This window comes from Furipterus horrens, unplaced genomic scaffold (genome assembly GCF_987537825.1).
Source record: "Furipterus horrens unplaced genomic scaffold, mFurHor1.1.pri manual_scaffold_10, whole genome shotgun sequence".
Lineage (NCBI taxonomy): Eukaryota > Metazoa > Chordata > Mammalia > Chiroptera > Furipteridae > Furipterus > Furipterus horrens.
In genome coordinates this window covers 12,476,593-12,494,720 of record NW_028327180.1, presented here as the reverse complement: position 1 = coordinate 12,494,720, position 18,128 = coordinate 12,476,593, and the positions used below count along the sequence as shown (strand labels likewise).

At 40.0% G+C, this 18,128-nt stretch overlaps 1 protein-coding gene across 2 annotated transcripts in view; it reads left to right on the top strand.

Moving 5' to 3' along the window:
- The window catches only part of INPP4B (inositol polyphosphate-4-phosphatase type II B), a 251,431-nt gene extending 233,721 nt beyond the window's left edge, over positions 1-17,710 (top strand). Inside the window, exon 23 of one of the 2 annotated variants that reach the window (XM_090288092.1) lies at positions 17,400-17,710. In XM_090288092.1, coding sequence (XP_090144218.1) covers positions 17,400-17,532 — 133 coding nt within the window. In that variant the 3' untranslated portion in view covers positions 17,533-17,710. Of the gene's footprint in view, positions 1-16,003; positions 16,873-17,399 lie in introns of those variants that run through there. The other variant, XM_090288091.1, reaches the window with a different exon arrangement.
- Positions 17,711-18,128: the final 418 nt, after the last annotated feature.

Below are 18,128 nucleotides of genomic sequence, written 5' to 3'. Positions count from 1 at the left end.
GCTGTAATGAACTTGAACTTGCAGCAGTGTTTACCTCATACATGCACGTAGAAGCATTTGGATACAGTAGTGGTGTTTCCAGCTGCTGTTCAGAAGGTATTCACTTGTACAGAAACAGATAGAAAGCAAAGTACTGTGGCTCAGCATATGATTACCTTGAGCACAGGGAAGCCAGCCAAGTGTTGTTGTATTTTCCTTTATGCATATTAGAGTTGACAAAACAGCATGTAGGACGATCAGAGGGTTTTATAAATGACCTATGAAACGTTTCCATAAGAAATTTCTAAATTAGCGTGTAAAGGGTCAGCGATGTTATCTGAAGAAAGTGACGGAAGGCAAAAGTCGATAATGTATAGGAATGTGTAACTAAATACATTAAGTGATAGGTTGATTAGAATCATAAAATATTTCTAAGGGAAAAAACAAAAAACAGATCTTTCCAGTGTCTGTATAGCCCCCTAAAACCATTTAGGCTTTTAGGAAGACACATTCATTTCATCCTAGGCATCATTTAGTATTTTATTATTAAACTACACAATCACATTGCATTGACATGAATAAATGGCAGTGCCTACTTATACATTTTTAGGCCAACATTCAAATAGGAATAAGTTAAGCCTCAAGGGAATGAGTGAATGGCTGCTGGAGGCTATGCGCTGGTTAAACTTGACACAGGAAAGACCCGGATTTGGGTTCTTTTGTAACGTTCTTGCTCTCTGGTAGAGAGGTTGGCAATTAGTAACTCGCTGGCCTCTCACATCGTCCAGGTTATCTCTTCCGTGAGTTCTTGGAGAGAAATTGAGGGATTCAGATAATTCTGAATTAAACATTCAAGCATATCATAGACATTTTTGATAAGCTGGGCCATGCCCTTGGTACAGTTTTAACCTTCCTTTATGTAAAGATGTGGTGACCTGTCATTGTAACAACAAAGGGAAGACAAAATACCAGCGCCAGCACCCACGTCACTGGTGGCCAGCCACGTATGGGTGTCCTCTCTGTTAACACAGAATGTCAGCACCCACTTAGCGTCTGCCTTAAGTTAAGCCCTACTGTTTCTCACCGGCTTCCCTCAGAACATCTCAAAGCATACTGTTGGAGTACTGATACTCATACGAGAGCGAAGAAAACATAAATGTATATTTCAATGAATAATTATAAAGTGAATACCTGAGAAACTCCCACCCAAGTGCAAGAAATCACGCGTTGCCCACTCCCAGAAGCCCCCCAACACCTTTATACCCTAAACTCTTAGGAAAACTCCACCATAAAGAAACCAGGCTTTCGTTGACCCAGCATCACATGCCCATCGATACCTCATGGGACCCCATTTGGGAAATTGTTGTCTTGGGAAGCTAGGTAGTTTAAACGCCATACATTTGGGCATAGGTGAAATAAAGGCATTACGTTCAAAAGAATCTTTGATGAAAGTATTCAATGTATGTTTGACTAGAATTTGTCAGAGAAATGATGTTATTTTATGAATGTATGCCTCTGTGTTTGTTTTAATTTATATCTATGTGCAGTTTCTCCAGTTTCTGTTTATGAACAGAAGAACATGGGTTATGCTTAAGTAATCAAGCAGCAGCAATGTCTGTAAAAATAAATTTTAAGTAAGTAATACTTAGGGAAGAAATAAGCTAGTTTCATAATAAAAGAGCAACATCTTTTCTCTTTAGCAATCTTTAAGCATTTTAATAACTCAATCTGCATCTAACCTCTAATTATCACTATCTCAATTATAAGAGATTAAATACTTATAATTATTTACAGTGTAAATATTGAACAAAAATTTCAATATATATTAATAATTTTTGATTAAGAGTTATAGCAAAACATAATCAAAATTAAATGATCATTTCAGGTACACTAAGATAAATTATAAGGTTGAGCAGCTCAGATCTTTGTTATACATATTAAATTAGACATGGAATAGGAATATAAGAGAAATAAGTTTCATAATGTGTAATTATAAAAGCAAACAAGTTCAATACCTTTTGGTTAAAAAAAAAATCAAACTCTGTCCCATAGGCCTTCAAATTTGTGTTTGTAAAGTTTAGAAAAATATTGAGAGAGAGTAATGTATCATGCTTCGTTCCTATATATAAATGATAAGAACAAAGTATTATTAGAAATAATACCTACATACTCCTCTCTTGAAATCATTACTGGGGACTATGACTATGTTACGTTGTATGTTTTTCAAAATCCATTAGTCATTAGTAAGAGAAATCTTGTAGATTATTTCACTGCAGCTGATTTTCAATGAGTTATTTATTTTTATTTAGAAAAAAAGTAATGAAGGTTAATATTTGAGCCATGAGGTTATGGAGCTCAACAATACAACCTGATAAAAGTCTAAAATCAACTCTTTAAGTCCATGAATGCAACCCATGAGCCATTTGTTAATTGATTTGTGGTTTTGGATAATTACATATGGCATCTGAATTGTCTTCAACATTTCTTAATGGTTTGTCTTTAAATGTATCTGGAAAATTGTCATTTATTCATCTGGCCCAAAAAAATTCCTGCGTACCAATATATTCATCTTTCTGGAAAGAAATATATTTCATGTCCGCCACATAACCACAAGCTCATATTTTAGCCAAGTGCAGCTATTATACTAAAGTAATGAGTATCAGTCAAAGCCTATATGGTTAGTTTTATTGCTTTTATTTCTTCATTCTATGTTCTTCCTCCATAATTCATCATATGTAGCATACACTTCTTGATGTCGTCTCAACGGCTGCTGTTACTTAATCCCAGATCTTCTTCCTGTCCCTTTGCCACTTGATTTCCAATACACCAGGTTCACTTAAACTGTTCAGTTGTACATCACCAATAACTACCTCCTTGTCAAAGCCAGTGCTGTAAAAAGCAATCTTATTTGTATAGAAGACTGTTTCTCAAACTTGAGTCACATGTTGATCTCTTTGAGAAAATAATCATTGCATACATTTCTTTCTGACACAAACTATTTTTAGTATGATATTACTTACATAAAGCCAGGCATAAACTCTCTACACCTCTAGCTCTCATACACCTATAAAGCCAAACAAATGTACAAATTATGCAGAACAAAACCAACACAATCTGAATTAGCAAACTGCATTTACTGTGACATGATACTGTTTCCTAAAGTTACGGTGCCTATGACAACCGTTCAGTTTGCCTGTGCTTTCTGTGCTATATGATACAAATCTCCCATCACTTTTTTTAAGCAAGTATAAATGCTTTTTGGCTCCCATCACTTAGCTCCAAAGGCTCATGAGTGCATTAAGCCAACTTCTGTTGTTCTCTTGCTCCCCATGACAATGCCATCTAGAAGTTGGGGCCAATGGAATCATAAACAATGATGCAAGTCTCGATTACCTGTCTGTTGACGGACATTCTGCCATTTCTTCCCCACATTGTGATCTTTGGCTTTGACAAACCGTCTCTGCCACCCTGTGTTCTTTGCCTCATCCCATGATTACTTCAATATCCTTCTCACTGGCTTTTCTGTTGCCAATATCTCTACTTCAACCCACCTTGTATAGTATTTTCAAACTAATTTTTCTAAAACCCAGTATATCATGTAGAATCAGAGGGCCTTGTGGTATCATTTCATCTCCCCCTCACCTGTTTGTCCCACCAGGTTTTCTCTGTTTCAATCTCCTCCTCATCTCTTGAATATTCTACATATAAATACCAGCCCCTACGCACTCCTAGAGCAAGCGTGTAATGCATACAGCAAACACCGCAAACCTGTGCCTGTCTTCTTTCTTCTTATTTCCTTTATAATATTGGACCCTTTTACCTAGCTTCCCTGCACCTAAATCCTGATGGGACAGTAGGAATAAACTGGGGTACACTGGGGTGTGTAGAAACTCTGAGGCTAAGCCCATGCTGAGAACTCTTTAGATTCAAAACCTTCATTTCATTTACGGTGATGCTACATGTTTTTCTCTAAGTATTCTGAGTATGATGAGCTATCCTGGGTAGACTGTAAGGCCAAATGTGTGGGTACTAGATCTACGTAGTTCCTTGCACAATGCAGAAGGTAGGAAAAGACGGTATCACACAGTTGTTAACAGCACAGACAGGACTCAGAAGGAACCAGACTCAAATTCTCTCTCTGTCTCTTCTTACCAGGGTAAGCTTGGAGATTCTACCTTATATCTTTGAATTTCCCATTTGCAAAAGGGATCTTTGTATCTGCCTCCCAGTCGTGGTGGTGTGAAAGTTAAAGATCATGGCGTGGGGGCGGAGGGGGTGACAGCTGTGGTGAGATCAGCTAACCACCAGGATTGGGGCACTTATGATAATTGCCAATATTTTGCAATCACGCAATGCTGTAATGATTGACTGTATGTGTTGGATTGTTGGAGGTGTTTGTTCAGGTGTATTCTCAGATCTGTGATTGCTGGATGAAATAATAAAAGCGTATGGGGTTCACAACACGTGTACATATCCTCCTACATAGGGCAGTGCCTCGGAATTTCCACCCCGTATATGAAAGTAACTAAAACAAATAGTCAGTACTCGATAAATGGTAACTTCCATCATGAACTTTCTATGACCCTCGCTGGTGCTTTATGAATGAGTGTTACATAAGCCCATCCCTTAATTTTTTTTCCTTCCTAGAATTATCCGTGGTTTGTAAGGCGGAGCCGCAGCGGCCACAGTGGCAGGTTCAGAAAGACCAATTTCACATCCTAATTACCTAGGAAAAAAAAAAAGCCACAAACCGAAGACCCTGCTGAGGAGCAGAGAGATCATAATGAGTCATCCGTGCTCGGTCTCCAGCTCGCCTCCCTCCTAAATCCCTGCGCGCATTTTCCCACGAGAGTGATCCTCACCGTGTGTAATGAGCGCATGCAGGTTCCCGAGGGGTGAATGGGAGTGCTCCTTCCTCTCTGAGAGGGAGGGGCTGAGAGGAGACTGTTCCACTGTGTGGGAGCAGAAGGACATCAATAGTCTAATTGTTCTGCACGCAGTCCCCGCTCTACACCCCTGTGCTGCTAATGAGATGCGACCCCTCCTTCCGAGGCCTCAGCTGTCTCATCTGAAAAATGAAGGGGTTTCCCTGCTAGCTCCAGGGATTGCAGTTGAAGAAAAGCTTTAAGCAATTCATAAGTCGTCACCCCAGAGAAAGGCAGGAAAATGCCCTTTCTCTAAGTTCTGTGTCTTTATGCAGGACGGAACGGAGGAGAAGAGAGTTGATACAGAATGTGATTTCTGACTGAAGCGCAACAAAGCACAAACCTAACGAGCGGAGAAAGAAACTCGGGTGCCCCCAGAACTCTGTGGGTTGTACTAGAATGAAACGCCTGACACATTTTTTATTTTAATCAAAAAAGTTAACGCTAAGCAATTCCCACGGTTGGCTCTGAGTGATATTTTATATTTGCCTTGATAGCCATCTGTTTGGCCAACAACACAGCCATTTCAAGAATGATGGCAGAAAATGATTGCAAGTGTCAGAAATGTTGGCTGTGTTAGACTCGGTCTGATTATCTGCATCAGTGTAGTTACGAAAGGGGACAGAGGAAAAAAAGGAATTTAAGATAAAATACACTTTCCTGGGTCTTACTACTTATAATTGCTACCTCTGCCTATAATTATTATAAGGCATTTTCTCTCAGATGTCCTATCACCCCTCCACCCCATCTTTCATATGTGGTCTTTCATTCATTTGTGTGTCTTTTGCTTTATTCCAGACCTTTATTACTTTTTACCTGGTCCACTGCTGTAGTCTCTTAACTGTTCTCTGTTCTCAAGTACCTTACCTTCCCGTCTGCTTGGTACTTTCCTCCCAAAGTGTTTTTCCTAAAGCTCTAAGGTGATCATGCCACTCCCCACTACAATGATGGGAAGGCCGAGACTCTTACCTTGGAATGTTGGGGTCTCTGTCATTTCAGGAGCAGTTCATTTTTCCTATGCCATTGCCCCTCTTCTTTCTCATCACTCTTGCTCAATTTGGACTCTTCAAGGCACAAAGTAGGTAAAAATATTCCCTGAAAATATAAGTAAATAAAAAATCCTGTTTGCTTTTTTTAACCTAGCATTCCCCCAACTTACTTAATCACAGATATCTTGGGAGTTATCATTTTCATGGAGTTGTAGTTTTTATCCGTAGAAGGGCTGAGAGGTACAGATGGGAAGGGGAAGTTAATCAGAATCCATAGTCAATTGACTGTAACAGGTTAAGACAGTATTAATTTTTTACAAAGAAAAGAAAATGCTCAGCATTAAACAAAAATAAATAAATAAAAGGAAGTATACATCAGGTCAGTAGAAAACAGCTAAGCATATTTTAAGATCATTGATTCACTCCAAGTAGCGACTTCTGGGAAGTCAGTTATAAGGCATTCCCAGTGACCATGAGCAGGAATAGTATGCTGGACACAAAATCTAGAGTCTGAGAACTAAGGTCATTAGCTGTATTAGAAATTAAAAAGAAAGCAGAACAATGAATGCTAGCATAGTTATTTGTGTTGATAAAATGTTTGTTTCTAGTAAGTAATAGTTTATATGGTCATTGGAAGGCTTCAATCCAAACAGCCATATGAAAAAGGAATCCATCAGGACAAATACATGCTGTTTTGAAGGTTTTATGTAAATATAACATGTAAACTCTTGGGATCCACATGACATTGGGTTTCAAAATGATGCACAAAGGTGCTACTCCAAACACACGAGCAGCAAAATAGAGTTCTAATTTATGGTGACATTAATGGTTAGGTGATCAGAAATTCAATCTTGGCTTTATTTTCTTGCTAAAGTACCCTGAGAATATATTGCAAAAAGCTGTGATCATGTCACAAAATGCAAAGAGGTTAAGCTTCTAGTTACTCGCCCACATTCCCCGCCTCCCAGTACCTGAACACCTTTATCTTCCATTCCCTGTTCAGATGAGTCGGGACGCTTTGAGGTTAGTGGATTCCCACTTAGTCAGGACATTCTGATAAACAGTAAAAGCTCTCTGTTTTATAGCTAGTCTTCAACTCATAACTCTCTACTCTTTTTTTTTTTTTTTTCCCTGAAAAAGAATAAGATGCTCCACCATTCCATAGCCTTGGGTCTTGTAGCATCATGCTGTTTGCCTGGGGTGGTGGGAGTAAAGAGAGAACCGGGAGACAGAAATGGGAGAGACTGGAGAGCAGAGAGAAAAGAAAGTCCCTGTCCTTAGAAAGAAGGATGAGTACTCTCATAGTTCCGAGGGCAGAAACTCTAAACGGGTGTTTTTGGAGCGTCTATTCAAAAAGGGGGTTGGGGTGGATGTTGGATAATATGCAACACTGGGAATGGCACGTCTCCTACTGAGCTGCTTCATACTCAACTACTCCATCCGTTTCAGATGCAACAAAAAAGGCTGGAAGCAAGCAGGATTCCGTCTCTGGAAAGGTTGGCAGGATTCCTCTAGCTCCCTGTAATACCATAGACGTGGCAGTGGTGGGAGGAGCTGAAAACCTGGGAGACTAGGGAGCAAGAAGATATAGCCAAACTTCCTCCTTGCGATGTAAGAACTCAGCGCTGAGCAGTTGAAAATATTCCCACCTCCCCACAGGTGGAGAAGCACCACTGCTCTTTTGACAGCTTCGTTCCCTGTGGGCAGCTGGAAGCAGCTGAATTTTCATTCCATAAATGCTCTTCAGGAAACGGTTTTAAAATGCAACCAGAATGTGCCTTGGTTGGCTTGCCATGTGCCTCAATGGATACATTAGGATGTAGTGACGCTTAAGAGGATGGCAAGGTGACAGTGGGTCACAGGCAGGTTGTAGCCATGGAGATGGTGCGATGTGGTCTGATTGGTTGATGGATGGAGGTGGGGTTCAAAAATGCAGAAGAATCAGGAAGAACTGAGGTGCTTAATATGAGTGTTAAGAGTGGGTGGGTGTCCTTCTCTGTGATGGGAAGGAAGGGAGGAGCTGATTTGGAAAGACGGCAGAGGAGATGGACTCAGGTTAAGATCTGACCTTGAAACTGTATGGGAGGTCAAACTTTTCCTCTACCCTGTTAGCATTTCCAGCTGGGGCTGAGAATTAAATTAGCATAAGACAAGATTAACAGGGGGAAAAAAGCATACAAATGTTATATGTACATGGAAATCTTTATAAGAAAATGAAGACTCTGATACTTGATGTGTTTCCCAGGCTTCTTGCCGAATAGCACAGCCTACATCTATGGGCCCATGTGGAATTCTATGTTTATTTGGGAGCTTTAGAGCAGACACTAGAATCAATCAGGCTCTTCCAGTGTCTGGTGCAGATCAAGAACAAAATCAGAGGTCTTATTTTCTCATGTTAATTTCCTCTTCACTGGTGCAGAAAAGGTATCCCAAACTCCAGGAGAGTAACATCCAGAGCACTGAGATAATGGTTGTTTATATTTTTAAGCACTTAAGCAACAAACACAGAATGTTTTCCTACGAGTCTCCTCGCTCCTCTCTGACTGCAACTTTGAAGCAGTTAAAACGTAGTCATCTTGATGGCGCTCCTGTACAAAGAGGAGCTAATTACATTGTATGGGAAATAGAAAATGAGTTATAGGCATTTATCTACCTCTGCGTATTTACTTCTTTGTTGAGTTGGCCTGTTTACCTGCCCACGAACTAAAGTATGTAAAATCATGTTCTTGTTTTTCGTTTGGCTCCTTTTTTAAAGAATTCCATTAAACAAGCTTTATTCCGTGTTTCAGCGCCCGTCAGCCAGGATGATGGAAAACTAGTCTCTTGTGCTGTGAGCTCTCCTCTGCCGCAGGCCTTATGTTGCACTGTAACTGCTAGAAGCTTCTCCGTATCAGTCATCAGCCACTGATGTCTTCGTTTCCTATCCCTTAGGGTACCTTTAAGCCCTTTCATTTCATTGCATCCAAACCAAGCTCAAAACAATGGAATTTTTTATGAAGCTGACCAGTGATCCAGGGCCAGCCTCCCGGGGTGCATCTCATAGCCCTTCTCCCCCTCTGGGGGTACCCCCTCTCCAGGCTCCACTCAGAACAATGCACAGGGCTTCTCCACCCTTCTGGCATCAACCTTTGTACCTTTGCCATCTTCCTGGTCATTGTTGTGTCTCTCCCTCCCCCTCCCCCTCTTGCTCCCTCGCTCCCTTCTCTCCCTTCCTTCCTTTCCCCTCTCCTCTCATCCTTCAGAGATGTTTGCCCACTCCATGGCCACCTCTCCTCTTCTCTGTCACGGGATTAAACTGGGGCAAATCAACTTAGTTCAGGCAGCCCTTGCTTTCAGCACTGCTGAAGTCATTGGGGCACATGAGCTACAGCACAGCCTAAAATGGAAGCGAGCAAAACACAAATGACTATCTCACAAATTGTTTACCACTGTCTTATCTACATTCAAATGCAGTGATCACATTACATATTAGTCTTCCTTTACCCAAACAAAATTAACCTTAAATACTTCCTCATAAGCCTTTTTCTTCAGCTCTGTGATCATTTGTTGTATTTCTTTCTGGATCTCATCCAGAGTTTTCTCCTTTCTAAAATTCAGAGATCGAAACTGGAATCGGTTCTCTGATAACGATCCGGTGGAAGCAGTTACGCTTTCATCTCAGTGTGTCTGTCTTCCTCTCCTTTTCTTTCATTAATTTTGTAAAACACCTCTACGTTTGATACCCAGCCATTTTTCCATCTTTTCTTGCATTGTGTTTCTGGGCACATGTATTTTCTTTCTCTTCATAGCAATGTTTAGATACCACATGAAAGTATCACTCCTGGAGCTTTGCTCTTTCTGAAAAAAGATACTTCTGTTTTTCAGGTATTTTTAAAACTAAAAGAGTGACCTGAGAAGAAGAGTACAAAAGGTGATACTAAAGAGAAATTAAATTGAAACAGATAAATAGGTTAGGTGCTTTTTTTTTTTTTTTTTTTTAAATTCTGAAGCTAGAATTTGAAAATAGATAAGAACGAGCAAGAACAACTTGAGAGACCAAATACAATGTCACCGTGCTTTGCACTCTTTGGTTTTTGCAGCTATCCCAACTAGTTCTTACCGAAATGTCACCTGTTCTGTTGGTAGAAGAAGTATGCATCTCCAGAGTGCTGCAGTTAAGTTGTAACGGAATCAAAGGGCCACAGGAAGGTCGAGATAAAAGAAGTCTTAGAGGCCACTTAGTCTAATCTAACACCTGGCAAGAAATCACACTTGCAGTTTCTGAGACAGTGGGAAACCCGTGCTTCAAGGATCCCACTCCTAAAGAGAAAGGAATATGGTTTTTCCATTTGACAGACAGGGATAAAAATCCCTTACCTATCTGAGCAAGGTGTGCAACCCTTTTGAGCCTGTGCAGATAACACCACCAACAGTTTGACCTTTTGTAAGGAACGAATAAGATAATATCTATAAAGTAGCTATCACATGATAGATCAGGGTACACAGGAGCTCTCTTTCTTTAGTTCAGACACTTCCATTGCCTTTCAAGGTAGCCCAGACTTCAAACGACAGCATCTTTGACTACTGAAATCAATAACCATCTAACGGTAAACTCCCCTCTTCTCCAAACCAGTGGAATTCTTTTCATTCTCGTTGTCTTCATTCTTTTCTGATGCGCCAGGTCCCCGAGTCCACTACCACCTTCCTGGTTACCATGATCTGGTATCGTCTAGCTCACAGTAGCCCTCTTTTTAGCACGCCATGGCTGGAAACGTGTGCCCTAAAGGGAGGACTCACACTTCCTCTGAGCGCATATACTGCTCATTCTTATATAGCAAATACGTACAAGATTATCAGAAACCCTCTGTTACCTGAACACTCAACGCTGGGACACAGTCCTAGATCTTTTGATTAACGTCTTCATTTAAGGGCTTTGTATATGGTTGCCATAATTGAATTAGATTTTGAAGTCCAGTTAGAACAAAGAAGGCATTTTAAATGTGGCTGGTGATCCAGTAGCCACAAGGGCTTATCTTGCTTCTAGGCCACTGGAAAGTATCCCATACTTGATATGCTTTTATTAAAATGTCCCCTGTATTTAAATAGCTGCACAGGTTTTAAAAACTTCTGGGAATCGACTTTTCACATTCTAATTACAAATAGAATTTCTTTGAAAGATTTGGTAGATAATTGGTCACCTAAGAATATTGTCAGCTGCTAAATTTTATGGCCGTTAATCTAAACTGGAAACAAAAAGCCCTTTCCCCTTCGTATTACCAGACTATGATAGAAGCAGGTTGTGAACCAGGGAAGCTTCCTTCACAGCATTTTTCCTTGCAACTTGCTGTTGTAGAAGCAGAGGCAAAGCCTTGAGATTGATTTTATCATCTATAAAATGTATAATTCAACATGAAGATTTTTTAAAGTCCTTTTTACATCTGGGAATCTATGATTCTATGATACCAGCATTACATGATATTCATTTTTACACAGATCTGCCAGTTTAAAAACAGATCCAATGCAACAGTCCAGGGCCTGACAATGATGTTCTATTAAGATCAATTCATCAGATGAATGTAGAGTCCAATAAAGCTCTGGAAGATATTAATTCTAAAATCTTGGCTCATAACTTGGCTCCAAACTTGGTCTAATTAAATGTGAAATAGTCTCATTTTAGTAAGGGAAGAAATCTGCTTTTTGGCCAAAAGGAAAGATGTTTTTATTTTGTTTTTATAATTAAATGTATTGGGGTGATGTTGGTTAATAAGATTATATAGGTTTTATGTGTACAATTCTTTACTACACCATCTGTATAGTGTCTTGTGTGCTCAGTACCCAAAGCCTAGTGTTCTTCTGTCACCACATATTTGACCCCCTTTACCCTCATCAACCTCCCCCACCCTGTTTCCCCTCTGGTAGCTGTTTCCATTGTCGATGTCAATGAGGTTTTTTTGTTCGTTTATTTGTTTGTTGCTTTCTGTGTTATATCCCATCTATGAGTGAAATCATATGGTTCTTAAATGCTTCTATCTGATTTATTTAGCTTAGCATGATATTCTCCAGGTCCATTCATGTTGTCGCAAATGGCAGTATTTCTTCTGTTCTTATGGCCGAGTAGTATTCTGTTGTCTATTTGGTTTTAATTGGTAATTTTCCTTCGGGAGAGCTTGAAGAGCTATAGTGGTCAAAGGAGTAAAATAACCAACAGCAAAGCTGTTACTGAATAATTACCCAGCAGGAGGAGATAGGAGGACTCCAACTTCCATTTGCAGAATCAGAATGGTTTGCGGGGATGCCTGCCGAGGGCCTGTCTGATCTAGGATACTGCAATCCTCCCTGACAGGTGAGCAGGAGGCGTGAGCAAGGATCAGGGCACGCACATTGGGCACGTTGGGTTGTATTACAGAAAATGTCTCCTCGCGCAGGCAGTGGTATTTCCTCTTACCTGTTTCTATGTTAGGTGATTGCTTTGACAGGTCTCGGAAGAAGAAAATCATTTTCTCTTCTGCAGATTCAGTAACGGCCCTTACATGTCTGACTCTGTCACGTTTTCAGTGGAGACAGCATTGTGATTGGCTTCCGTGGAGATCTGCCAGTCAGAGATGGCCTCAGCTAGTTAGCATGATTGTCAGGGCCCTCGCAAGGTACCACGCATGAGTTATTGGTCATCGTTCCCGGTGAGGAAATTACGAATGTTATTCCTTAGCACATCTTTTGCAGTTTGCACTTGCAGGGTGCTTCAAAATTCATTTCTGCCCGTGAAGAAATGACTGTTTGTGCTATTCTTAGCCAGAAGCAAGGAAACAGCCCCAAAGGCACCAGTGTCTGCTCTGTAACATAGTCAGGGGCCTCATAGGCCATTGCTCTCAATACCTGTTAAATCATAGAATGATTATGCATGAGACATTTTCAGTGTATTATTGTAATCTCCAGAGATTAAAGCTAGTAAAAAACAAATTGATTCAATTATAAAACTGCCCCTCAAAAAACAAACAAACAAACAAACCGGACAACCTTTTGATATAGTACTTTTGCTTAGAAGGCATATATACAATAAGCAGACTGGAAATTGTAGGGGGGAAAAAGCCATCTGATATAAATTAGTCTCCTGTGTTTGGAGTAAGGAATGTTACAAGATCCTTTAGGCCAGTGATCTACTCTTCAGCCAGAGTCTATTTATGTGCGGCCCTTCTGGGAAAGAGAGGGTATATCTGCAGTACTATATTGGTAGACCGGGGTTATATTTAACCTAAATTTCTAATAAGATCTAATATTTGCACTATGATAAATAGATCATAGGTAAACAATTGCATAGATATGTAGATACATGGGTACATAGATAGATATATAGATAGGAATTAGTACTTCTAACAAAGTTGTTAAGTTTACTGCAGATAATTTTCACCTTAAAAGTACACAAAAGGGTATGTTAGTGAGGATGATATTGGTGATAACAGTAATGACAATAGGTGACATTTATCCAGGCCTTGTTTTATACCTGGTACTATGCTAAGTTTTTGAATGTATCATCTTACTTAATCCTTTGAACAATCCCATTGTTCCTGTGCGTATGGAGAAACTAATGGAAAGAGATGGAGTGTTTGCTCACGTGTGTGTAGCTGGTACGTGCTGGGACTGGGGTGAGGAAACAGAAAGCATCACTTCAGAGCCTTTCTCTTTGCTTTGTGCATCTGAAAATCCAAAGGGACCTTCTGGTCACCCAACCAGCCTCCCTCGGCCCTATATCCCAGCTTCCCCCACCGGCCAGCTCCCATGTTATGACTGAACCCCCTCCACAGTGACCCATGTAGGGTAATGGACCTCTTTGAAAAGTATTGTTGTTTTTTTCCAGATTCCCAGAATTGTTCAAATGTGACTTAGACCCATTATTTCCCACTATTCTTTTCCGCCAGACCACAGGATGGTTGATTAGGTGTTTTAAACTAGTTCCGATTGCAATGTTATGATTGTTATTTGTCCAGATGTGGCCAGTGAGGTGGTACAGAAACAAGTTCCTTTGCAGAGGCATAGGTAAATAGTACCGATAAAAGCAAATGGCTCCGATGGACCCTCTGCGCCTTCAATGCCACCACAAAGGCACATCCACAGCTGGACGCCAGGGGCTGGATCAGTGACTCACAGCCTTGTTTGATTACATTTCTGTACTAGTTAGGAAGGTCCTGCCTACCCTACTAAGGTGTGTGTATTTCTTGATTTTCAAGTGATATATCAATCGTAACCGTTACTGAATTCTACTCTATGCCAGGCTCTGTTCTAAGAACTTTACGTGTTCACTTACAACACTTCATAGCGGCTCTACGAAGTATGTATTATTATTATCAACACTATTGAAAGGTAAGGAACTTGAGACATTACATGTTAGATAAGTTGCCCTGGACCACTCAACTAGCAGATGACTGAACAAGCATGAAGCCAGGTGGCCTGACCTCTGCGTCCATGCTCTAACAGACTAAATATCACAGCTGCCTCTACATGTGTTAGTCTACTAACATATGATATTCTCTATGGGATGTATGAAAACTAGAAATTGTAAAAGAGTGAGATACACATTGGTAATAATTGACCAAACAAGTGAATAAAATATTTCCCTGGCCTGAACGATGTAGGAATTTCAGGCACCCTGACAAGCCAATAGAAGAACTAACATGGGACAAGGAAGCTTTACTTAGTCACGCTGAGAGGTAAACATACCTTAAAATCCACTGCATGTTTCCTACCTGATGTGCAGCAGAAAGTTCAACAAGGAACCAACATCCCTGTATAACTGACAATAAAAATTATGCAAGTCCAAAATAACCCTCTCTGTTGCTCAGTAAAGCATTGGTCTTCCAGATCAGCTTCGACTTCACTTGGTCACTGGCTTTAGAGTCCTTAGGTGTCACCAAACAATGGGAAACACCAGAGCACATGCAACATGGCTGATTTGCTGTTTGAAACTAAGGTTGCTCTTTGAAACAGCTGTGACTACTGTTTGTCCAGATGTGGCCACTGATTTGGCCAACATCTTGTTCAAACTTTCTGCCTGGAGGTTTGCAGGGACTGCGGCTGTTGGGAGGGGGCCCTGGCAGCTCTGGGGCTTGTTTAGAAGCTACCTTTGCACAGAGCCTTTCGTAAGACTGAGCAACAGCCCGATTTCTGCCTTAAACCCTGGAGGAGCTTGTGGAGATCAGCCCCTTGCCTTTGACAACTGAGTATGATTGAATTCTGAATACTGATGAAATATACCGTAGGAAAGAATTTTTATTGTCAACCTGTATCCGTATGGCGTATTTCAGATTTGCCATAATTGTAGCTGCTTTTACACCCAATTACAAATGCCCGTTTTTTTAACTTACACAGAAAATACACAACCTGGTAATTTACAATCTTTTATAGCTCAAAGTGTCATTCTGCAAAAATGGATATCTTTCGAGCTCAGGAGTACATAGGAGATAGCTATTGAAGTAAGATGAGCAGGAGACAATGGAATTTATGAGCTGAAGGAACAGAAGGACATGGAGTCGGGTTTGGTTAAACTAATCTTATGGCTGGCGAGGATGACATGTCAGATATTTCATTCATTTTAAATACTAAACCATTTCCATAAATCATTTTTCCATAATGTTAAACATATCATATAGGTGCAATACCAATAGAAGCTATGCTTACATATGCCAGACACACTCTTTCATTTCACTACGTACTGTTTCTTGTTTCATTTGCCAAAGATGTACTTATCAGATTAATTTTTATGGGCCGATTCATATTTTAGTTTTATTCTAGGCGTCTTGTTTATTGGTGCTACTGTGCTTATTTCATTCTTCACTTTACATACAGATTCAACCCATGTGAATATCATCAGAGTGTCCCTCCTTTCCTTCTTGCACCAAAAGGAAAAGGAATCTATCTCCTTTTGTAATAATGTTTGTCGAGGAGAAATACATTTGTCAGTGCAAAAAATATATATGCGCAGGATGTATTTGAAGCTGGTTAGCATAAAGCTTCCATCTGAAACAGCTTCGTTGTATAAGATAATGTGTTCTGCTTCAGAATGTTTAAGGTTGAGTTTCTTTACTGTGTGAACACTATGCTATTTTCTTTTCTCCCCTAACTCCCCACCCTGTTTAACAGCAGACAAACCCAGGGAGCACTGAGTGAATCCGATGATCCTGAAACAGGCTGTCTCTCTGATAACAAGCCAACTTCTCGACACTTCTATCCTGTCGCCCTGCTGCTTGTCAGCTCACACCTGCTAGTTGTGTGGCTTATTTTAAGTCTTGCGTTACTCTTAGCCAAATACCAATAAGTTTTACGTTGTATTCCTTTCTTTTCTACAAATGACCATGGACTTTCGATTACGGGGACGATGCTGTAACATTTCTACACTTTAAGATTCAGAGAATTTAAAACTAACAGGTGTTGGCATTGTGTCTTTGTTTTTTCCTAAAGTCTAAAAGAAGTACTATGCATTAAGTGAATTATTTTGCTCTCTTGTTCATGGAGAAGTGTTCCCCACTGTTCACTAACTCAAGAAGAATTTTTAAATTACTATCTTTGGAATAAGACAAAGAACAGAATCCTGAAAGCTTGAAGGTCTGCACCTCCTGTTCCTCTTCCCAATGAATTTATTAAAGAAATTAAGACTGAATTTGCACAGCACACTGAAACTCTGAGACACATCCTAGAGATGGGGGAGGTTCCAGACTTTATTGCCACTGTGCTAAAATCACTGTTGCCATCAGCTGATAGACCCTTCTGTTTGATTTCCTAACCTGTTAGTTTTGTTATTTCTTTGCCGCGATTAACCCCTTTCTGTCAAGTAACCGTATGGAGAGAATGGCTATTTCTGTTTTGTAATTAAATTAACCTGTTTGTAACTATTGTTTGGGTTGATTTGGCTTTCAGAGTACTTTTCTATTCTTTTTAACAAGGTCTCCTTTGTGTCCTGACACCCCATGTTCCCACCTGTGACTTTTGTACGTCTGTGCACAGCACTTCCTTTGTAAAGCAGAGACTCGGACCAGGCTGTTCTGGAAGCCATTTTTCTCATCATTGCACAGCTAAAATAATGGACTTCAATAGAGATTGAACTTTCCTGTAAAAATCTATAGGGCCAGACTTAATAAATTAAATGCCTTATTCCTAGAACCTGTATCCTTAGGGCTACATATAGATTTTAATGTGTTTTAAAGAAATTAATTTGTGGAAGAGTTATAAAAAGGCAGATATATTTATGAGATTAAAGTGAAGCTGTATTGTGGAGCAAATTATATTTAAAGAGTTTATTAAACCTTAAGTATCTGTTAAGAGCAAAGAGACTTTAATCATCTCTTTCCGAGGGCAATAATGGTATTGGGCCTGGCCTAGGATTTAATTTTGTAAGATGTATCATCATTTGTGGAAAAAAAAATGTAGAGTTGAATCTTTGTTATTTTTACTTGGACTGTTGCTGCAACTCTGCATTGAACAAATAAAGCATATTTATTTATTCTGTTTCATGAAGTTGTACTTTTTCCCCTTTTACCAGAGAAGGATGCCGCATAGAGAATGTACTGAAGAATATCAAATGCAGAAAGTATGCTTTCAACATGCTACAGCTGATGGCTTTCCCCAAGTACTACAGACCTCCAGAGGGGACTTATGGAAAGGCCGACACCTAAGGTTGCCAACATGCCAATAAACAGGAACACAAATGCTCATCCACTGGATTACCCAATCGCTTACCTTTTCATTTTCTCTTATTGTCTTGCATTTGTGGAGGGAGATGACCAGGATGTTTGCCCAAGTGTAGGAGTTACTCAAATCAGTTGTCAGCATATTTCTCTGAAAGAAATCTGATTTTAAAATTTTTTACATAATATTGTCCTTTCTAGCTCTACACTTCTGTGTGTTGACTCTTGCTGGTTGAGATCAGCTTGGAACATGTAACTTTCAATCGCGGAGTATTTTCACGGAAGACATTGTAAGGAAGCAGGTCCCCAGAGGACACGAGGTGGTGCAGAGAGCAGTCCTGTCCTTCCAAAATGAAGCTGGGAGAGGGTGACAGGGGGGAGGACTTCGTGATATTATGTCACGCTTTTCTCACACAGACTCTTAGAGCCCATTTCTGAGGTTTAAGCATATTTTTCTAGTGAGCTGTAAGCAGAACATTTCCAGGAATGCCTATACAGACTTTGTCATCGCGTCACAATGAGACTATTCCTCCTAAACAGATAGATGAACAGTGTTAGCAAAGCAGTAAAAATACTTTTTGAAA